General features: G+C 30.4%; 1 protein-coding gene and 1 long non-coding RNA gene across 13 annotated transcripts in view; both read left to right on the top strand.

The window, feature by feature from the left end:
- LOC121126762 (calpain-11) overlaps window positions 1–23,719 on the top strand; it is a 99,561-nt gene extending 75,842 nt beyond the window's left edge. For 9 of the 12 annotated variants that reach the window (XM_071892277.1, XM_040722099.2, XM_040722090.2 and 6 more), the window contains 5 exons: window positions 675–1,492; window positions 17,281–17,347; window positions 22,988–23,212; window positions 23,264–23,456; window positions 23,508–23,719. In XM_071892277.1, coding sequence (XP_071748378.1) covers window positions 675–1,492; window positions 17,281–17,347; window positions 22,988–23,212; window positions 23,264–23,456; window positions 23,508–23,590 — 1,386 coding nt within the window. In that variant the 3' untranslated portion in view covers window positions 23,591–23,719. The remainder of the gene's footprint in view (window positions 1–674; window positions 1,493–17,280; window positions 17,348–22,987; window positions 23,213–23,263; window positions 23,457–23,507) is intronic. The other 3 variants (XM_071892278.1, XM_071892275.1, XM_071892274.1) reach the window with 1 other exon arrangement.
- Window positions 1,499–10,933, top strand: LOC121126764 (uncharacterized). Its single transcript, XR_005867161.2, has 3 exons — window positions 1,499–9,348; window positions 9,439–9,527; window positions 9,596–10,933. It is a non-coding gene; the product is annotated as an uncharacterized lncRNA (long non-coding RNA).
- Window positions 23,720–24,571: the final 852 nt, after the last annotated feature.

Raw genomic sequence — 24,571 nt, forward strand, 5'->3', positions numbered from 1 at the left:
ATTTATAACAAGGACATGATTCATAATAGGATCTATAGTGAATTTTTCGTCTATCTAGCCATGTAATACACTAGTATTATATGATCTACATATCATTCATTCATTTTTTTAGTATTAGCTAGACTAGTCGGCTTGAGAATTATGGAATAGGAGAAAAAGATTGGATCGATGAGAAAAAAAAGACTGAAATGGGGAGGGGGAGGAGGGTGATATAAAAGACTGATTAGAAACGCAGTCATAGGACTGATCTAAAAGTAAGGTTTTGGAAGAAAACTATAGTTTAAAAAAATATTGTTAATTAATCTACAGTTATTTTTTACAAATAGCTCTATTTTGACTTTTATTCACTATTGTCAGGTTATTCACTAAAAAAATATGAATTTAAAAACTTCAAAGCCTATATACATCCTCTAAACAATATGGATCAAACATTATATTTCTTCATTTTTTTTATAAAAAAGTATTTTTGGTCGATGCCATCCATTATTTTGACAGAAAGTAACATTTTATGAACCAGTCTAATATTTTTTTATCTAACAGTCGTTTATTCATATGAAATAAATTTCACTGAGCACAAGTACTTATCAAACTATGTATTTCTACTTGGAAGTATAATAATTTACTTGTTTTATTTAGTTTAAAAATAAAATGACTTAATGTACTCCGATTTTCAGGACCAAAATAATCCTAATTGCTTATATGGGCGACAAGGACTCATTCCCTCACACGTCTACAGTATTACAGGTCTTGCACGAATACATGGAGGAGAATCTTATTTAGTTCGTTTGAAAAATCCTTATGGTAAAGGAGAATGGATTGGCCCCTGGTCAAAAGAATCAAAGGAATGGGAGAAGTTAGGGGAAAGGGATAAGGAACTTCTTTCAATTCGTATACAAAATGAGGGCGAATTTTGGATTTCCTTTGATGATTTTATTTATGAATTTTCTCAGTTAGACCTAGTTCATATTGGACCCGATGATTGGATGAGTGAAACCGCTCTGCATAATAAAAAACCTTGGCGTGCAGTACTTGCACGTAGACGATGGCGTTCGGGTTATAATGCTGGAGGTAGTCCTGCCTATCCAGAAACTACTGCTTTAAATCCTCAATTTCATATTCAAATACCTCGTACTCCAAATAAATGTCATGTTGTTGTATCTGTCACTCAACAATATAATACAATACCACTAGGTAGAAAGTGGAAAAATAAACTCCATCATATAGGTTTTGCTGTTTATGAAGTTCCATCACAAATGACTCGCTTGAATCCGTATTACGTGTCAGAAAAAAAACCGTTAGATGTTACAAACCATAGTGTTGCAAGAGAAGTCGTTACATTTTTTACTCTTCCCCCAGGAGACTTTATTATAGTACCCCAAACTAATGTTCCAAACTGTGATGGAAAATTTTTATTAAGAATTTTAACGGATGAACAGAGCAATATATGGTATTTTAAACTAAACAATAAGATGGGTTCATACATTTTTACACAGTTGAGAAGTATTCTAATTTAATTTTTCTATATTTATGTAATATAAAATCAAAATCATTTGTTTGTACAGTATTACAGACATTAATTACAGGGCATCCTAAATGTCAAATAAAATTAATAAAACACATTAATATTGACGGGGATATTTTTGAATGATAAAGAAATAATATTCATGTTCTTCAAACATAAGTTTTTTATGATTTTCTATATCTTAATCATTATTGTATATAATAATAGGACAACTTTGTGTGTAAACTTTTTGAGAAGGGATTGCGTCGAAAAAAGAGGATAAAACTTATATCCTTGAGTAAAAAAGTGTTTAAACCAAGATTGTGTTTGGGATAGTCTAGGTAAAAATCCCCCTCATTTCCAAGGCGTCTATAAATTCCTTATCTTTAAAAAATTATTTTGCCCAAAATCCATAGATAATAAGGCCTATATTCAAACTTTAAAATATATTGCTTGAAAAACAAAACTTCTACGCATTAATACGGAGTTCCTGAAAAATATTTTCGCAGAAAACTTACCAACTAACAAAGAGATAAGGTTTGGTCTAAACAGTATAAAATGCTTAAAATTAAGCAATCATACTTTGCCAAAATTATTGAATAACTACAGGCATTTGAATGAAGGGTAATCTCGTAGTTTGGTTGATATTTTTATTTATTTTTACTCAGATAACAATAAGTTTAAAGTATAGACAATTTTGAAAACAGCATCATGCGCCAGGGAGTCTATAAACTAAGTTTATGAACCAGTTTATCTTTAATTCTTGGTGTTTTTGTTAAATATAAGACCTTATAAAAAAAATCTTGTTTATTAATAATAAAATCTTTGCCAAATTTAAAAATCTTAAATTAAAAGATGAGATCTCAAGGTCTTAATAAGTAAGTTCTTGAACGAAGGAGAGAAGCTTAGCTGTCCTGACGTTTATTAAGATTAGTTACAAGCAATTTTGATTGGGGGAAGGAATGAAAATTACATTAGAAGGAATTACTCCTTCCTTTCTCCGTCATAGCTGCTTGTAGCTAATCTAAAACCTAAATTGTAATTTGAGTTCAACTAAGAATTACCCAAAAGAGGATTTACCATATCTATCATGCATGTACAGGTAATAAAACTTATTTACAATTATAATAATGAAAACTTTTTATGTTATAAACTTCAAACCTCAACAACTCCCCCTTGCAAAATAAAAAGTTTATGGGATTTGCAATGTATCTTGTTTGTGGTAGTAAAATTATTATAATAAATTAAATTTTGGAAGCACAAAGAATACTTACTTGCTATTTTTTCTTATCCAAGAAAAAAACATTTTAAATCACATAATCTTTTCATTTTGAAAAGTGGTTTGAAGTTTTATGTATAAAATACGTAAAATTCTTATAAATAAACTTCCATTGGTCCTTGTGTACGTGTATACGTATGATAGATGTGGAAACTTACTTAAAGGCTTGAATTTTGCCTATCAAGAATTTATATTATAACTCTTTTATATTACCTTATTAGTAAATTCAATAAAAAATTCGATTAAGTAGTAATCTCCAAGCTATGAAGAGGAACTTAATATCTAAATCTATTACAAACAGGCTTATAAAAGGCTTGAAGTCTATTAAGGTGAGCAATTTCCTAACTGTGGCATTGTAAATATCGTTTTTGGAATGTTTAAATTAGATCAATCAATGTCCAAGGAATTCGTAAATGGTCTTGGTTTAAAAACACTATTGTATTAGAACTCAAAGAAACAATTGATATCGGAGTGGCTTTGGCAATATGAATTCGTTATTAAAAGAGAGGAAGGGAGTTTTAAGGGACTTAAGGGAGCTATTAGAGATCTAAAGGGTTAACATAAGGACCAAGATGGGAATCCAATTATATATAATAAAAGTATTTTTATATATTCTCCAAATGAGAATGTTAAATCTAGTGATATTGGAGATATAATCAAGAAATTTGAAGAGATAGTCGTACCTGCTATGTAATGTTGATTCCAAGACAGAAGACTTAAAGGGTGAGAAACGGGAATATCATTATAAAGCCCACCTTAAGGTTTGAAATATCTGGTTTTATTCCTAGTAAGGATTTCAAAACCCAAATAAATATTGCAGGGTAAGATATTACATGCTCTAAATAATAGAAGACAGGACATTTCGCTAAGAACTGTGCATGATTATATCGACATGATCTAAAATAAAAGTTCAAAGGCAGCAACTGGTGTTAATTCTGATGAAAAAAATGTAAAGATTGTTTTGTAGAACGTAGTGGAAGAAGTCAAGAAAGCAGAGATTTGTTGTAATCATTTAATTGAAATAACTGATAACATTATTGGAGAAGGACAAGACCTAATGGAGAAAAAAAATCATTGAAACAGTAATGTGATGTTATGATAAGAGTACATGATAATAAACTAATAGTAAGTATGAATTCTAAAAGGGAAGCTAATTTTCTAATTCAAAGGTGCATAGAGTCTCCACAAATAGATGCTCTCCTCAATCTGTTTCCAGGAAATACTTCTCCAGAAATAGATGAAGTATCTGCAGATATATTGTCAAAACTGAAAAATTCCAAAAAGCTTACAATAATTAGTGAATATATAATATCCTCGAAGATGATTGGGTCTTCTATCTTCCAAGACAATTCAACTATTTATTTACCGACTCAGGTTCAAATAAAAGAGTTCTATCCTTGATTTCTAAATCTTTTGGCGATCCCACATGTTCCAAATCTTACTTAAGTGCGAGTTACTAGCATTAAATCTTAATATCCATTGAACAGGCAAAATTTGAATTAATTAATACTTATGGTTCAAAGGTAAAGTGTCAATCATTCTTCCAGTCCATTATTAACAATAGCATGGGTAATAATGTACCAATCTTACTCGTAGGAGACCTTAATGTTGACCTAGATCAGTGGGTCTTAACTGGTGGTGATCACGCCCTCTAGGAGTCCGAAAATGCTTCCTATGGCGTGCAAGGATATGAGTGATGCTATTCTGGATCAAATTGTTGATGACATTAAGGCCAGTTCAGTAAAGATTACCCTACAAGTTTCCTCTTCTGTCACTCACTGAAGACAACATCGAAAGCCATAGATGTGTTCAGTATGATAAAAGAATTCTTCACAAGCTACAAATTTCATCTTGATAGGATTGGTTCGATATGTTCTGATGGTACACCAGCCATGCTAGGCAATTGTTCAGGGGTTGCTGCATTGATAAGAAAAGAACTTCCTGACCTGAAAATTACCCACTGATTTCTTCATCGGCAGGCTCTTGCAGCAAAACATTCCCCCAGACCTGAAAAAGACTTTGGAGATTTGTGTGAAGATTGTGAATATGATTCGTGGTTGTCCTCTGAATCCTCGACTGTTCCAGTAATTTTGTGAGGAAGTGGGTCAGAAATACACTGTGTTGTTGTACCACACCACAGTGATGTGGCTGTCCCGTGGGCGTGTGCTATCTCGTATGTTTAAATTGCGAGAAGAAATTCAGCAGTTTCTCCACGGACTGGAACAAGAACAGGCTGGATATTTGGATGATTCTGAATTTGCTCAAATACTTGCCTATTTGGTTGATCTGTTCACAGCACTCAATGAGCTCAATCGCTCACTAAAAGGAAGAGGGATGGACATTTTGATTGCAAGGGAGAAGTTGGCTAGCCTACATTTAGAGACAAAATTGTTTTCTGGATTAGGCGTGTAAAGAAAAGGAACTTAGCAAATTTTCCTTCCCTTGAAGCAACAGTCACAGAAGATGCTTCCATACATCCAAATTTTGGTTCAAAAATTGGTTAAAATCTCCAGATACTGTACTCCTCATTTTATGACTACTTCTCGTGTGGAGAGCTACAACCCTGTAACGACTGGATCCGGCACCCTTTTAAGCAGAATATGGAAGATGTTGATGATGATAGCAACATCAAGGAATGGATCTGTTTCATATCAAAACTAAGAGCAGAAATCGCTTCGATCCTCAACATGGCATGCAAGTAGCACTCAGCACCAAGACACCAAGATTTGATGCCATCATAAATGGAAAGCAACAGCAAAAAAATCATTGAGTGTGGCGCTCAGTAATTATAATTCACAACACATCATGTCAGTTATGTAAATACAGAATTAAATATATTATGATTTTGTTACTGAAACATTATGATTAGGATATCAATATTCAACAAAATCATACTTTTTTAGGCACAAGAACAGCATATGCTCAACTTGGTACAGTTTGATCCCCTTATTCCATATAAGGCCTTATTTTTGGCTAATTTTAAGGTTGAAAGCTGTTTTAAGCCCTCAGTGTTGAAGATAGGGATACATTATATTAATATACTTTAAAGCTGAATGTTCAAAAACTCTAAAACCATTTTTTAAATGTTTGCAGCATACTTTTACTCATGTTGTCCTTGTTTAAAGTGGAAAATAGGTGTTTTTTATTCAGAGGCTCATAGCTTCAAGGCGAATGAATTCAAAAAGCTTAAAAGTATTACATTCGATAGTTGAAAGTATATCTTCAACACCAAGGACTTAAAGCTGCTTTGAACCTTAAAAATAGACAAAAATAACAAAAAATGTTTGCCCTTTTTCTGAAGGCCACGAGGCTATGAGAGAAAGAATGGGCTATATTTTTGTACCATTTTTGCTTTTGTAAAGTGTATTGCTTTTCATTAATTCTGGAAGATGGTGCAAGAACTGGTTAATGAATTGAATGGGGTGCGAACAAGGAAAAAGGTTAAGAACCACTGACATAGATAGGGTCAGCAACTCATATCAGAATAAAAAATATATGGAGAAACTTATTTATGAATTTAATTTCATTGACTTAACAGCCTGTTTTAGCCCTGTTGATTGTGTCTGATATAGGAGGGACCTATCAATGCCAAGAATTGATTTATCACTTGTATTAAAATTGATTTATAAAAATACTAAGTGTCCTTTCTATCGTTCTAAAGCACTGTCAAATCACAAAATGGTGGTGGTTGGGAATTTTGTAGTCGAAACTTCTTCAAAGCGGTTGATCGATGATGAAAAATGCATGAACAAACTGAAAACGACCATATCAAATATGTTCAATTCATCATTTTCTGTTAAAAAGTTATGAGTTTCCCTTCCAAACACACTACACAGTTCTACCAGTGAATGTAATAGTCAAAAATGAAAGTGATAAAGTTTTTTAGCGATAATTTGTAAGTTACCTTGAACATGGGTTCACTTTTTCAACAAATATAACATCTGAGTTCTATAACTCCTTCACGATAGAAGCGACGGCCAAAATAGAAAATGAAAATAATCCTCTTTGAAGGATTAAAACCCTTATCAACATAAATAACTACTTATCCTCACAAATAAAGAGAATAAAGTATGATACGAAAACTTTGGAATAGCAATAGGACATTACAGTGGCATTTCATGAATGTGAAGTTATAAAAACATATAGAAATACACAAATATTAATTAAATATTGAATACGTAAGCCTAATTGTATTAATAATGGCAATATAGATTTTTAAATATTTATCATGCAGCCGTCAAGCTTGCAGCCAGATGCTTTCAAGACGTACTTGCAAAATTGAATTTTGACGATCACTGTGTGATGATATAATTTGTCATAGGAAGCTATTGTGGAAAAGTCCTTTTTGTTCAGTGAGGGTCCAATGTGTTCCTTTACCAGCTCTCCAAGAATGAAGTAAACAAGTTTTAAAACTAGAAACTCTCAAATAAGTTCAGCTGTCTTTCTTTCTGAACTTCAGAAATAACATTTAAGATTATCTTATGGTTATCCTGATCCCCCCCAGTGTTCCTGTAACAGCTCAATATGCGAATAATTTCTAAGATATTGTAAAGAAATGATTTGCATGTATCATACAGGCATAGGGAGGGGGAGAAAACGACGTTTCTGCAATTTAATACTGATATTATCACTTCCAATGACGAATGTAACTATAATCTTAGAATTAATTTTACATTTATACTTTTACAAGACTCCATAATGGGAGATCATAAAAAAAGGTATTAAGTATCTCTTATTTCTCTGCAACCCCGCTAGTCTTTTAAAAGTCAGTGTGGCCAGAAGATTTGGATGTCAGCCCTCCAGTTTTTATCTCATTATACAATGTTTGTTTTTTTTTTTTAAAGTAAGGATTGACAATAAATAAGTCAATGACTGCAATTCTTCGGATTTGCTAATGGGATCCAGGGAAAAGTTTAAACATTTCAAATTGTTCTATCAAAGAAATGATAACTGCTTTAGGCATTAAATGAGTTGGATCTGATCCCTCAGAATTAAATCGGCTGGAACTAAGAACAAAAGTCAATAATAATAATACATTATATTCTACTTAATAAAACTATTATTACAGTTTTTACAATATGATAGTGGTGAACATGATCCTGAAAGAATATTGATTTTGGATATCAGGGTCCATTAGAGGATATCACTTCATATAAAGATTGGGCTAGTGACGGAACATTCAAATACTAACCTCAAAAATATCACGTTGCCTGGAAATAGTCACAAACCAATGTTGGTTCGAAATAATAGTTTCTCTTGAGATGGATGATCAAGTTAAAAAGTATCTCCCTTCAATTATCTCTATCTTCCTCTGTTAATATCTTTTGGAGAACATATTTGAGGAGATTTCGAATCGTCCAAAACAATGGCCCTAATTTTTGCAATTGTAAGTTAAGTTAAGCATCTATATTTACGAATAAAAATAATACTGTGTATTGAAATATGTGTACAGCAACGAGACCATATCATTCTGATGAAATTTTGGTACCAACATATAACGCTCCTCTAATAAATCAAGGCAACGTTGAAGAAATAAATTATACATACTTTGAAATTTTAGTAGATACAGCTTGTAACCTATAAAATAATTTGATCAGCAAGAATTAAAAGGTTTAATATGTGATTTGGTTCTAGGAAAATGTGTTTGAGCTGTTATATTCACAGTTAAATGAGAAAATACTACTTAAATCTGGATTAATTAAGAGTAATTTATATGAAAAAAAAATTGAATGAAACTTTTTAGAAATCTTAGCGGAATATTTCTATTTCAACAATTGTCCCACTGCAGTCTTCTTTACCCTACAAAATCTAAAAGAACTTGTACCAAAATGAAAAAGCTCATCAAACCCCTTATCTAATACTTAAGTTATGACTCAAAGAAGATAAAACCTTCCAACACGCCTTGATTTTTTAGAATATTGTACAAAATTAGACATAGTAGAGTAAATGTTTAAATGTAGTAATATTCAAAATAATCAATTATACATTAACAATTTTGTATTTGAATATAATATATTCAATAAAATGAAGTGACGTATCCTAGTAGACAATGTACTCGAGATAAATTATTTTCTTGAATTAGATCTGCATATGCTCGATTCATGGTCGCTCCTAGAAAAGGAAATATACCTTAAATAAATTTATTTGTATATTTATTTCAAGGACAATTGCTAAGTCATTTCAGTGGTGCAACTCCATTTGACCAATGAAAGGAACATTAAAAAAAATCAATACGACTTGTTGCAATTTTTCACCGCTCAGTCTTCATCAGATACAAAGTAACTTTAAGCTCCTGAAACTTCGATTTCAGGAATAATTAGTTAATATTGGACTACATATATTTAAAACAGGTTCATGCGCTCGTGTTTTAAATGTTTTACCATTTCTAAGTGTATCTTGGACGATTTAGATCCTGCTCTTGTTCTACATTTTTCTTTTTGCTTGTTTATTCTTTAGAGTATTTTTCTTGCTCTTTTCTTGTAGCTTCTTCTTGAATCTCTGTTAGATCGTTGTAGTTATTACAACTCTTTCCGAAAGGAATAAAATTAAAGAACTCTCGCCTGCTATTGTAATAATTTTTTGTTTAAAATTCATTATAAAATTATGAGATATATATTTTTGAATATACTTATAATATTCTCAATATTCACCCAAATAGATCCTCAGAGTTAAAGTTATCTCGAATAAAACACGGGACCCTGATTTATTCATCGAACGATTGGGATTAAATTCCTTTAAGAACAGATTGTAAGTTTTTACTAAATTAATTATATATTTCTTCAAACAAAAGGTCTATCATTATTATTATCCTTCAGCCCATCTTAAAAGCAATATCTCCTTCTATTTTTTGAGGAAATTTTGAGAAAACCTCCACTTTTCAATAATTCAAAGGATTTTCTAATAATTTCTTCTCCTAAAAAAAACTAACAGAAATTAGAAAAAAGAAAAGAAACCGATGAAATTGGAACTGTTTTATCGGTTTAATATTTGAATCAGTGTGATTTAATTACAAGTTTGAACCATATCATTATACTGTAATTAAATACAATTACCAATATTACGTCATATAAAAAAATAGAAAAGAAACAAAAACATTAATAATTATTCCATTTGATTGAAGTTTAATTATGATTGGCCGTTAATTAAGAAATAAAATTCGTCACCTTCGTTATATCCGTCCATGGAGTGTAGACACATTTTCAGGAAATACATGAGTTAACATTAAGAATCCTCTTTAGTATTTTTATTTAGGTAAATTTTGTATATATATATAAGATTTTGTCCATGGGTAGTGATTTAACTAATTAATCGACCAAATGACTTGTATTCATAAAAAACGTTCGTCTTGCCAAGAAGAATACATTTATTCGTCTCTTTGCTCAGTTTTATTGTTTCTTCAGAAAAAGTTTCTAGATTAGTTTCTACTACATAACTTCATCTTCATTTTGATGATAATGTAAAAGAAGTTCAATCCTTAGAATATATTTCTATAGTGACCAAGGAATTATTCATAAAGAAAACGAAGAGCCCACATCGTTTTGGATCGGAATTGGATTCAAAGAAAGTAAAGATAAATCATTTTTAGTATTTCTATGTTACTAAAAAAATCTTAGATTTCCTCAGATTATGGCCATGGGTAATTAATCATTAATTAATTAATCGACCAAACGACCTCATATTTGGAAATCTATCTTGTGTATTCAGAAGAAACGTTCGTCTGCCAAGAAGAATACATTTATTTGTATCCTTGGTCAGTTTTCCTGGTTCTTCAGAAAAAGTTCCTAGATTAGCTTCTACTCCTCTTCATCTTCATTTAAATGATAATGTAAAAGAAGTTCAATCATTAGAATATATTTCCTTAGTGACCAAGGAATGAGAAGAAACATTACATATTAAAGTAAAATAACAATAATATTACTCTCGAAAAATTGAATTATGATGTTTTTAACTGAATAATGACTAATTTTAAAGCATTTTACCATACTATTTTATTATATTTATAAGGAGCTCCATAATTATTCACTAATTTGCTATTTGATTCATCGTATTATACTCTTTACTTACTATAGTATATAATTGCAATTGTACTCGTAACTTAATAAAAAGAATTATAAGCTAAATAAATTAATTGAAATGGATTTCAAGATCAAATTTAATAGGTAAAAAACAATCAAATCGAGATTGAAAAAAGAATTAAGAATCAATGTTGTTGGTAGCAAAGCGTTGGAAGAAAATAAATATGGAAGAAGGAGCAATCAACCCGAAAATAATTCCCTCAAACCCCTTTACTACGTCGTTAAGGAATCCAATAAAATGAACCATTAATGTTTTTCTGTAAAGAAGCTGTGGAATCTTTATTACATTTATTTATTTTTGTGATCGAGTGAGACCTCAAATATCTATGGTGGAGATTATTATAACTAATAGGTTTAGTATAAGTCTCAAGGCGTCAGATTGGCTCCTACAATGAGAAGAGAAAATGACTTCAAAATGGAGGCGTTAATATCAAAGACTCTCATGATAATATATGCATGTAGATAGAAATGGAGTTCTCTTCCTGTAAGTCCGAACAAAAAGATCGTGGGATATGTGAATTCAATGGACTTTTAAACTATATTACATTTAAAATTTTTATTGTGTAAGGTGGATTTCTCCTCATCCTTTAAAAACACTTTTATGGGTTTTTAAATAACTGGAGAAAACTCTATTCTTTATTAACTTTATTTTTGTAATTCTAAACAAATATACAATTCTATCCATTTTGGCCGATTTTATCATTTAAAAAAAAAAGAGAAAGGAAGTCGAAGACGTGACATCTTAAGCTCAGCCCATAGAGAAAGAATTGCCTAGAGGCGACAAGGTGCGCAAAAGTTTGAGTAATATACTCCAACTTATAGTGAGGGTACGTTCAAAGAAATCACGTCACATATCATTTTTAATAATATGCATTTATTTATATCAGATCCGGTGACGTCTTAGGTTAGTCATATTTGGTATTACTGGGAAACCTTTTGATATAATGGACTTTTGAAGAATCTACTCATTTTTACGTTTTATATATTTCTATTTTTGAAGTAAAAAAAAAAGAGTGGATATCATCATATTACGTCGTTACCTTTACTGTATCACCCAACTTTTAATACCAGAAACACACACACACAAAAAAAAAAGGCCGAAATTATCTGGTAGTTATCCAAATGAGTAAATCATACAAACTTCTATGAATAAATATCTTACATAGTTGCAGACTATCACTTTCATATTATTTCTTCACCATTGTTAAAATGAATTACATATCATTAAAATCTACATAGTATATTATTCAGTACTTTATTATAATTAATATAATTTTGCTTATTAATATTTCATTAAAAGAGGAGTTATGATTAGTAATAATATTATTTGTATGAACGAAAAGCTAAAATTTATTCATTGCATAGTTTATAAAATAGCCAATATATATATTGTATAAGCGACGACGGATCAACAAGGAATTGTATTCCTGTTCTTTTGGAAACGGAGCATAAGTATAAAATAACTTATTACTTTGTGTATTTACGATAAGAATAAATTATGAAATAGCCATGACGTATCAAGGGAGAAGAAGGAATCGATAGCTGACAACAGAATACAAAGGGCATTTTTGTGTTAGCGAGGTAATCACTGTTAGCGTGTTATGTGTATTAAATATTAATATGGTTGTGTTCAGCTCAGTTTCAGGGCTTTTGTCTGTCTCAGTTCTTTCATTGTACCGGTTTTGGTCTCTGTTCAGCTTTATCGGTCTCGATTCTGGTCTTTGGCCCCATTTCTTTTTTTTTTTAAAGTCTCATTTTTGGTTAGAGGCACTTAACAAAAATGGTGTCGCTAGAAAATTCATGCTCAGGAAATAATATTAACTACAAACAAGACCACAGCTAACTTACGTAGAGTGTATAGTGCCCTAAGTTCCAGTAGAGGTCCCAAAAAATAAGGTTGGGCAGGAAGATGAATAATTGAGGATTGTTCACAGTCTACACATACAAAGTACACATATTCTGTCATTGTTTTGTGGTTACACTAATAATGTTCTTTGCTGAAAGAGATTAAAAGCTTTTTCAATTCGCTCAAGCTTTCATTAACTAAAAGAACACATATTATATCAAATGAATAATTGTACAGAGTGACAATAATTCATTTTAACTTTTTTCAATAATATACCATGAAGAATTACCTAATAAATAATAATGAATAAGTTATATAATGCCTGATCTATGTATACCATGTCTTGGTTTGTATTGTTGGTCCTGATTTACATATTTGTACTAGCTTAGACACGAGTAAAAAGCATATTATGAGCCTTATTATTATCATTATTCCAAAGTGGTACAAACTCAGGTTAGAATTAGTCACGCTCTTGTTGTCGATCTATTTCTATATGATGTTCAATTGACATTATTAACATTATGTTTATTCATTTTCAAACATTCTATAGATAGATTGAGTAACATTGATTCGAAACATCATTTAACAAACTTTTGATAAATATTTGAATTGTTCCGTTTATTATTTATAAGATGCGTGTATAATATTACCTAGATAAAAAAACAGTCGTAAACATCGGGGGACCATATGCTAGTTATGAAAAAAAGGTTGTACAAATTTATATTAATTATGTTTCTATGTAATTATTATTATTATTATTAAATCATTATAGATTCTAGATATTGTTGAATAAAGACTAAATTTGGTTACGAAAAAAATATCATCGAAGTATTTTACTTACATAAAATTATATAGATGGAATGTTAAAAGTTCAAGAACTCGAACTGCTAGACCCATAAAAACACAACCTTGAATAATAAAATTCTATCAAGAAAAAAAGATTTCAAATTGATAAATATGATTGAGGAGTAGAGTGGTCCAATTTGCACTTTTTTTGGAAATGTTGAGATGTCATAGGGTTAAAATATGAATTTGAGTAAAAATAGAGGAATGAAAAATTATTTTTTTAATTAAACGATAATATTGTCGAATCTTTACAGAAAAATATAAACTATATTATCGGCGGGACTTTGAACCTTCATTAAAGGTTCGTTCAATAAGCTCTTTTGTTACAAAAAGTCCTCGAATTCGTTTAAAATATGCAAAAATGTATTTTCTTAAATAATTTCCTATTTTTTTCGTGAACAATCAAGATAAAAAATTTATCAATCTAAATATTATGTACATACAACGAGTGTAGTTGATATTAAAATAAAATTAATAATAATTCCTACTTAATGTACTTTTTTTCGAATCGTGATATTTCTTTCGATGGTCTTGACAACTTGTAATAAATATTGCTTATGCTCTTCATCAGTAGTTATTAAAGAGTTGAATTTTTTTATGAAAGCAACTCCTCTTTCAGCCAAATCATTAACACCTATTAAGCTGTTAATGATTGAAAACGCAGCCTTTTAATCTTCTCTTGAATTCCAAGTTTCAGGGTCAGTTAGAAGGAACTTATTTGTTATATCCAAACATGTAAAAATTGTATTGTGTTTTTTTGAAATAAAATTTGATAAGGATAATTGCCCAATATTTCTCATGTTTATTATTGCTCGCTTTGGGGTATTTGATGAATTAATGAACCTTTCCGAATTGTTAATTGCTTTGGCCATATTTCTTTTTTCTTGAAATGACACTTTTGGGTCAAAAAATGGCAAGACGATATTATGATCGTTTAAATGCCACAGATGCCTTGGATTTATTTTTTTTTGCAGCTTCTGAAATTTCTGGATTTGTATTTCCAAAAAAATTCAAGCTTAAGAGAAATCCAAGATCATGCCGTGGAGCAGATATAACATCAGGAGCTGTGAACCAAGCTCTGATATGTATTTTCACGATAAAAATAGAAATATTGCGAATTCCTCTAATTTCCTTAGCAGTGAGCTTGAATTGATCTCGAAACAAATAAATCATGTGAGCGTGCAATGGCTTGCTCATCCAACGAGCATAATGTATAGCTCCTGGTGCAATAAAGTGTATACCTCGCGGAGGAATACCTCCAAGAAAAATGATAGCAAATTCTAACAACTCTTTATAGTCATTTCTTATTTGAAAACTATGGAGTTGTCTCTTAGCAAAGTCAATTATACTATTATTGATATCTGAAATGACTTTCAAATCATTAGTCATGGCCGTCTTAAAGTCTGTTTTGTCGATTTTTTCCCACTCCTTCTGGAACCTTTTAAAAACTTGAATATCAGGCCCAGATGAGGGGCCCATACAAATAGAGAAAACACTTGCTAAAACCAATTCAAATACATGATGTCGACAGGGTAAGTATATAAGATTTCTTTTCAATTTTGATTCAAGTAATGCACATACACCATTGATTTTCCCATTGTTGCTTGCTGTTGTATCAAAACATAGAGCTCTCACCAAATGTTTGACATTCCAATCCTCTAGCAACTGATAAATAGCTTTTGCCTCGGCCTCGCCAGTTCCAGAGGTCAACTTAGGAACACCCAGAAGTTGACTAGTATCCAATCCAGATAAAATTACAGGTATACAATCGACCATTTTTCTCTTTGTTAGGTCCTTCAATAATTTGCCATCCCAATGCAAAGTTAAAGGAGATTTAGCACAACTACTGTCTTTCACGTATTTTATCTCTCTCATGTATCACGTCTCGATGATCTGCTGATGTTGAAATCCTGAATACTTTTGCCAATACTTTTAACTGTTGATGCAAGTAAAAAAGGTTGCATTTCGATCAGATAGCTTTGTTCTGTCTATCGATCCAGCCAATTCAGGGCTTCCAATACTTTTGACTTTTTTATGTGATCTGTGATGCACTTCATAATCCTTATCACTATCTACTAATGTACTTTCTTCGTCAATATCATGGTAAGCAATAAATTCTTTTTTTGAGTGGATGTTATCGTTTTTTTTTAGCCTTTTGGATTTTATATCTCGCCTCTTTGCTGTTTTTCTTACTTTTTTACAGTGGGCTTTATTTTCTACGCCTATATATCCGCGACGTCCTTTCTCTCTATGCACCAAAAGGAATTCTTTATCTTCTGGATTCTTGATGAGAATGAGTGCATTTTTATGTGCAATGTCAAACAAATCTTCTAGTTTACTCTCAAAGGTAATTATATACGATTGATGAGTTTTAGATGTACGATTTTTATCCTTTTTCAGGTTCTAACACTCACAATGAAGCTTTTTGTGTTGTATAATAGCAATAAGCTTAGGACGAACAGGAATTCCAGCTTTTTCCCCAAAATATAACATCCTAATATTACTACTTTTGAAGCACTATCATGAATGATTTTTTTCAATGTTATATGGTGATACAAAAAAAGAAGCAAAACCTGCCTTCTTAAAGATAACTTTGCACCACTTGTTTGGGCCTCTTCGTGTCCAAGTAACCACAAATCTTTGGTTTGACTTCTTGTCGATTTTGCCATTACTTTAGTATTCTTTGTTTAAATTGAACTGCTATTAATATTTTAAGACGTAATATGACACATAAAAAATGAAATAGTTGTGTGATTAACAAAATAATATGCAAAAGTACTCTTACAGCCAATGACATAGTTATTTATTAATAATCCCATGCAAATTTTAATAAAGGTTCAAAGTCCCTCTGATAATATTGTTCATTTTTAACAGTAATGATTCGACAATATTGCCGTTTAATAAAAAAAAAAAAAGATCGATAATGCACGTTGTGAGTAATAGGCTAAAAAAAGTCCTTCGCTACTATTCCGTTTAAAATAAAAATTAATTTAAGAACAAAATAGTGTAAATATTTTTCGAATTTAAATTATCTTGACTTTCTTTGAATCCAATTCTCATCCGAAGCAATTTCAGCTCTTCGCTTTCTTCAGGAATAATTCCTGGGTTACTGAGAAAATATATTCCAAGGATTGAACTTCTTTTACATTATCATCTAAATGAAGATGAATAGAAGATGAACTCATCTACCAACTCTTTCTGACAAAACAGGAAAGCTGAACAAGGAGGCGAATGAATGGATTCCGCTCAGCAGACGAATGTATCTCATGGATACACAAGGCATATTCCCGAATGAAGTCATTTGGTTGATTAATTAATTAAATCACTACCCATTGTCATAATCTGATTAAATTAAAGATTTTTTTAGTGACATAGAAATAAGAGGATTTTTAATGTTAAACCATGTATTTCCTTAAAATGTGTCCACTCTCTTTGCATGTAGATAGTGCTCCCTAGATGGATTTAACGATGAGCGACGATAAGATTCTGTTAATTCACAGTGAAGAATATTAATTGGACTTCAATTGCATGGAGTAATCATTAATATTTTTGTTGATCATCAATGTTTTCATGATGTAATAGTGGTAATTTTATTTAATTTAGTAAACGACTTATATTTCTAAGAATGTATGGTATTTGATTCAAGAATACACTTAACACAACAATATCAATATCAAATAATAAGAAATTAAATTAATTAAAATATTTTTTTTATATTTGTAAATATTTTTAGGGAAGTCAATGAAGACAACGTATTATTTCGTAACGTTTTCTCTGAGTTTGAAAGCAATACAGAATTTGTAAGTAATACCATTACATAATATTTTTTAACAAAATCTAAAAAAAATTCAGCGATACTGTATTTAACTACAAAAATATTTTATAGAATTTATGCCAGAGTAAATCCTAGGTATTTTATTTCGATATAAAAAAGGGGTAACTGAACTATCAATTGAAGAGTACGAGAAGAGAATGGCAAAATGAAAAAAAATATTTCTATTATTTTTGTGTAGGTTTACCTACTTAAAATATTTAATTATAACTCAAATTGTATATTTTTTCCAACAATACTCATATATTTTTTCTAAATTCATCATTCCCATTAATAAAAAAGAAAAGCAATATAGCTATGATAACATTATTATAAAAATTATAAAATAATACATAATTTTGGATCAATCTAAATTTAATTATTACAAAAATATAAGATCTTCATTCTAAACTATATTTTACAATATGTTAAATATTGTTAAACAAATAAAATAATTTTCTAATTTTCTTTTTTGCTTGAATAGATTGCAAGCAATTATACTATAGGACTTATTTTTAAACAATATTTATGGTACTGTCTTGCTTTAAGATATACCTATAGTCCTTTTTTTAATATCAACTCTTGAGGATGCAAAATAGAATGGACCATGATAACAGTATGGTTTTTACAAATTCAAAACTTGTGAATTATTAATACTTATAGCCAAACTCATCTTTAAAAAAAACTAAAGTCTATCAAAATTAATCATTTATTTCAAGGATGCAATTTCATAGCAGGGATAAATCATTGTACATCAAAATTGCTCGTAATAATAGTTACTTCTAAAACATTAGAAAAAAATTTCTTAACAATCAATCTGGTGCAATTAAGAAGTTGGAGAGCATCTAAAATTTAAAAAAAAAGTTTTCAGAGCTCTAGTTTTTAATACCAACTTATATATATGTAATATATGTTCCAGAAAATCCCAAAAACCTGAGATGAGGTGCAAATCTCAATTCTTCTGAAAACTTCGCCTTCACTTCTTACAATGAAATCTTTGCTATTTTTTCTATTATCTTCCACCTTTCACTTTACGTCATAAAAATTGAAAGGTTGCGTTAAATATACACTAAAATCAGTCAGTGAAAAATAGTACACAACAAAAAGAGGAAAGGCTCAAACTTCTTGGCAACATAACTGAAAAGACCTTTACTCATCAAAATTTTCAGACAATTGGGGGAAAACATTTTGGCCGAATAGCTTTTCACCGAAGTACTGACATTTGGCCAAAAAATGATATTAAATTTGTTGACATATAAGATTGCATAATTCAATTCCATATAAAATGATATTATGTTAAAAGGTAGTGTTGATACTGACATTTGGCCAAAAAATGATATTAAATTTGTTGACATATAAGATTGCATAATTCAATTCCATATAAAATGATAGTATGTTAAAAGGTAGTGTTGACATACTGATATGTATGTCATATAAGTGAATTAAAGATTGTTCTTTTGCAGAAAAATATTTTTATATTAATTATACCAATTAAGAACCATTTGATAAGCACAGCACAATAGTATTTGGTTCGAATGTGGTTCGAATCTAGCACTGATGCGTTTCCAGGCATCCCCGAGCATCAAGCAACCTCGTAATATACCACAATAGATCCTGGTCCTCAGGTTATACATGTGAAATGCTGAAGAATTTTACTTTCCTTCGGCCCACTACTACAGACTCTGTGTGCCAGGGTATATTGTAACATACTCGAAGGGGTCATTGATTCTTAGAAAGGTGGTGCAATGAGGTGTAACTGCTTCAAGGCCTTGTACTTATACTGTTCAACTTAAGGGCCGGTGTGTATTTTTGGGCAAATAAAAAGAGTCGTTCGATCCTTGGATAATTTGTGATGATGGGACATGATCTACCTGGGGCCCAGCTGTTCGTTCACTTACACAACATAAGGTTCGGAGTGTGCTATAGCATATTATATAGGGGGCATAAATGTTTAAAAACGCAGTTGTAGTAGAGTGTGAATTGCTTTAGGGACCAGTGCTTTACCTGTACAGCCACTGGGTCCTGTTCGTAATCTGTAAGACTAGATAGTTTAAATTCATATGAGATATATTCTGATATGGTATTAATCCCTTGATAATAAGGCACTTCTGTAAATATCAATGATTATAATAACTAAAGAGGAAACTTTGGTGTAATCTCAACTACCGAGCAAATTAGGGCTCCCTAGTAGGAAAAAAAATCAGCCATTAAATTAGATAGTACAAATAAGATCGGAAGTAAAGGAACCAAAAATTATGTAGGACATTTTAAAATTTAAAACATTTAAAATTTCAAGACCGTATTAATTATGTCCTACTTGGTCCTAACCTCATTCCCTGGTGATACATAATGTACTGTTCCAAGAAAGATTACTTAATTACAGAAAGCAGCGGACAGGGTAATAGCCTGTAAATAAGACTATTGCATTGGGGCTTCAATCATTTAAAGAATAATATATTTGTCAGGATTAACATTTCAAAGATGTATATAATAAACTAAATATACAACTAGACACTATCGCTAAAAGGTACATCGATTGCTAAAACTAATCCCTTTGTCATATAAATAAAAGAATACAAAAAAATTTGTGATACATATCACATTATCTGAGACCAATCATGCCGGGTACCAAAAATTGTTACCTTACATATTTACAAGCATCACAATGAATGCGTTTAATTTTAATCTATGTTCACAATCGTATCTTCAATAAAATTCAAATTTTATTGAAATATTTACCAATAAAAAAATGAATGGGTATGTGGAAAATTGAACTCTAATCTAACCTAGAATACCTATTTTTACATGACAATTTCATAATTAAGTGATTTATAAATGGTTTGTTGTGAGACATTTCATAAAAATAATCAATTTACATAGTTATTAATAATAATTGTACATACAAAATTAGATCCATGATTTTTCAATATATATTTACTTTATTTTAGTCACCCTCAAAGATAATAATAATTATAAGCATAATCAAGCAAACATAATTGTTGTAATCTTAAGGGAAAATAATAATAAAAACCATAAAAATGACCACCGTTGATTTTTTCCCCTTCATCGTTCATTCGTTCAAAAATGAACAGAAGGAGTGAACGCCGTAGATTTTACCTTTCAATATCCAAGCTTGAATATTTATATTGATGATGTTTAATTTCTTTGCTATTGTTCTTCGATTCTATAAAATATGTTTTTACTTAAGGCTACAGCAACAACAATTTAGCAAACAGGTTGAAGATTTCTTTGCAATTTGATTGAAAAAAGAGCTAAGTAAGAAATTATTATAACATGACTATTTAATAAAATCGTATAATAGAAAATTGATTTACTCTTCCTAAATAGCAGAAACTAGCTCAAATATATATTGTGTAGTAGTATATATTATGCATACTTTATGTATATTATTGTAAAATGGAGTTAAATTTAACATACAGGGTAGGGCAACAAAACGTGGACTTGAGAGATGGATTTAGAAATACATCAATAATTATATATTTCAATAATAGGTTTTTAAAAATGCCAACAAAACATGTAGGCAAGGTTTTTTCACTCAATATGGCCCGCTTTATTATCAACCACAGCCCTTACACGTCGCCTGAAGGCCATGCAGGAGTTGATGACAAACTCCTGACAACCACACTATCGAACCATGTTATCTTCGCAGATCTTTTGCCCCTTGGCAGATGTATGAGAGGGGGCGCCGTCCTGAGTCCACACATAGCTACCATCCGGATAGTCAGTCTTCAGCCATGGAAAGATAGTGTACCAAAGACTCTTATAGTAGGCCTCCTGACCTATTTTTGGTGCAACCTTGAAAAAGATCGGAGGTTTCTTCTTGCCATCAGAGGCCACAACGCCAATGACCATTGTTTGGGCCGGATATTTGTTGTGGTAAACCCTTGAGCCACAAAGAAGTTGCTGGCGAAGCGATCCATCAACTTAGGGGATCTTACTTTATATTCTTCTCCAAACTTAACAAGAACTTAGTATCCCTATATAAATTATGCCCTTCATTTCCTGACATCCTGGAGAGGTATTCTCCATTTTTTATTATATCTTTGCCAACTTAAATATCACACTCCTAGAACACTTAACAATCTTCGTAATGTTCATCACATCAACTCCAACATTTGGGGGATCTAGAGATGCGCTGCCTTTTTGCTTGTTACTCACAGATGATGATGAAATGTTTAGTATAGTTTGTTTATGTAAAAAGGACAACGGAAACAGAATATATTAAAATAATATATCAACCTCTTTATATTAATGAGAATATATAAATTGATTAGCAGTGTACCTTTTGCTGCCCCACCCTGCACAAAATATTTTAATATCACTGGCACATTTTTGTAACAACAACAACCTCTTTATTCTTTAATTTTATTTATAATAAAATATTTAGAGATGCTTTGTTGACTCGAGAGTTTTAATAATTTGTTTTAACTTTTATCAAATGTTCCAGATCCTGAAGAAAGGATATGAACAGATTATTTATTGTTCCTTTTTTATTTAAAATATTAATTATGGAGTGTTTGTACAATTCCATGAACACCACATACATCTCTAGGAATCAAAAAGATGCAGCCCTAAGTATGAGATGTATGGGAAGGCCAAAGTATCCTCAATTATTCATGATAATGGGATAAATTTGACTGTTAAAGCCTTTCTTCCAGTCTGGGTAAATGGCAAAATTGACGGAATCCAATGTAAAAGTATCCTAGCCTACAATGTTTTTCCTTTCCTTAACGTCTACAATGCGATTTGAGATTTGGGTATGGACTTAAGATGGGGCCTCATATTTCACATCAACAGTCACTTATTCCTAATAAAAATATAGTTAGGATCAGGAGGATTCTGTTGAAAGGACTTTTATCACGGTCATCACTATACTTGAATCCATTTGACTACTATGACCATGGATACCATTGGATGACCATTTAGAAAAATGCCTGTGATACATACCAACAAAATATCCAAAATGTCAGGGTCGACCATAAATTTATTATGTCAAAGGCTTAGGAAAAGGCTGGAGATATGTATAGCTGCAGAGGGTGGAATTTTGAAAAATAATAGCTTAATATAAGAAGTTTAACTTATATGTAAAATTAGTTACATAAAAGTTATTTATTTATTTGTTTATATAATAAAAGTGTCCAAGCGAGAAACATATAATGTATATACATTATATATTCTATGTCATTAACATGAATATTGTTTAATGTTTAAACTTCTTATTAAAAAAATAATAATTATTCTTTCAAATGGGTAAGATATGAACTGTTAAAGTTTTGCTTGATTTTTTTAATATGAGGAAATACTTTCGCACTCATTTTAAGCACATACCCAGATCCATTTTAGTGTTTCATGTTCTATACATCGAATGAAGGGCGTTTTTATCTATGGATATCTTACTAAAAAAACGCACGTTCAAAGGTGTAGCTGATAGAGCATATTGATATTTATATACTAAATTTCTTCTTTCTCACCATATAAAATGTGAATTAATTTAAAGTCAACATTGTTTTTCATGAACAAAGATGAATTTTATTGATAATTACATATATTATAATGTAATGAAGTTCAAGAATGATAATATGACAATAACTATTTATTATTATTTCAGAATCAAAACAGTTTTTTAATCAACAAATTAATAGCAAAATATCCTCATGACATTGATGCTACAATTCTTTACAAAGTTCTTCGAAATAATTGGAAAACATACTTATTAGAAAGACCATCCTTAGAGTTATGTAAAAGTTTAGTTATGCTAAGAGATTTTAACATCAGTGGAAGATTAAATATGACGGAAATACCGGCTATTTTTCACCTTTTACAATTTTGGAAGGTAAATTTGATAGTACTTTTATACTTATTTATTTACTTTTTCCTTAAATAGAGTGCATTTTTAAAGTATGCTCAAAATCAAACGTCAAAAACATCAAGTTTTAACCTAAGATTCATTTTATGGGAAGCAGGAGTGACAGTATCCAATAAAGTTCTTGAATGTCTCATCTTAAGGTTTGTCAAAAACAAAATAATTTCTTCTGAATCCTACATGACTGTAATGGTTAGACTACACTTAGCTCATGGTAAGCCAATTATAGGTTAAAAAACATTAATTCTTTTCTCATACTTTTCAGAGAGATATCATAGTATCGATACAAAAATGAAAGGGAATCCACTGTCATTAGAGGAGATGATTTTAATGACTATTTATTCATAAAAACTGGATGTTATTTCCTTAAGTAAAGGAAAAATAATGCTTAAAGTAATAAATTGCAAAGTATGTTTTATTAATTATATCTATCGATCAATTTAGTTTTATAATGAATAAAAAGAAAAATTAACAGCTCATCATTAGATTTTTTTAAATGGACATAATACAATTTGCTTATAAAATAAGCAAATTGGTATACATATACAAGAAATGGGATTAAATCTACTCTATGTACATTATACAAGTAGTTATAAGCGTATATCTTTTTTGTACTTATAGTATTTTGAAGATCGACATTACAGTTCAGCTACTCTCCTCCCAAATCGCCTTAAAATTGTTAGGATTATTATCTAATTTTTGGTGGGTTTATTTTCCTTCTGATAATACTTAAAATTTATACCTTTAACCACACTAATATATAATTTAATAAAGAGTCTTCGTCAATAATAAATTTCGTGTAGAATAATGAAAGGGGACTCGAAAGAAAGCATTAATTAAATTTGATGATCATGCTAGATTATTTTTCTGATAACAGTATTTTCTAATGAGTAAGACTCGGCATCGACCGAGTGTGTGTAAAAAGTTGAAACGAGACATATGGTACTATTGATTAAAAGTTACGGGTTCGGAGGAGAGAATATCACGTGATGCTGGTATAAAAATGAGAATCTTCTATATTTCATATTACACTTGAAGAGTGAATATAAAAAGTAGTTAAAATTTTCAAACTTAGGAATACCTGATTCACTTCATGAAAAAACTTCCAAATTTATATATTATTATACCTATTTATTAACAAATATTAATAAAAGTTGCTAATAGGATATTTACAAATTAAACGAAATTTAAGTTATTAAAATAAAACATTACAAATGGATTCAACAAGTTATTAGGGACAAATGTAAATTATAAATTTACAAAAATAATGAGACATTTTTATACAGAAAAAAATATACTAATTATGAGTAAAAATGAAAATCTGTCTTT

The sequence above is a fragment of the Lepeophtheirus salmonis genome, chromosome 12 (assembly GCF_016086655.4).
Source record: "Lepeophtheirus salmonis chromosome 12, UVic_Lsal_1.4, whole genome shotgun sequence".
Lineage (NCBI taxonomy): Eukaryota > Metazoa > Arthropoda > Copepoda > Siphonostomatoida > Caligidae > Lepeophtheirus > Lepeophtheirus salmonis.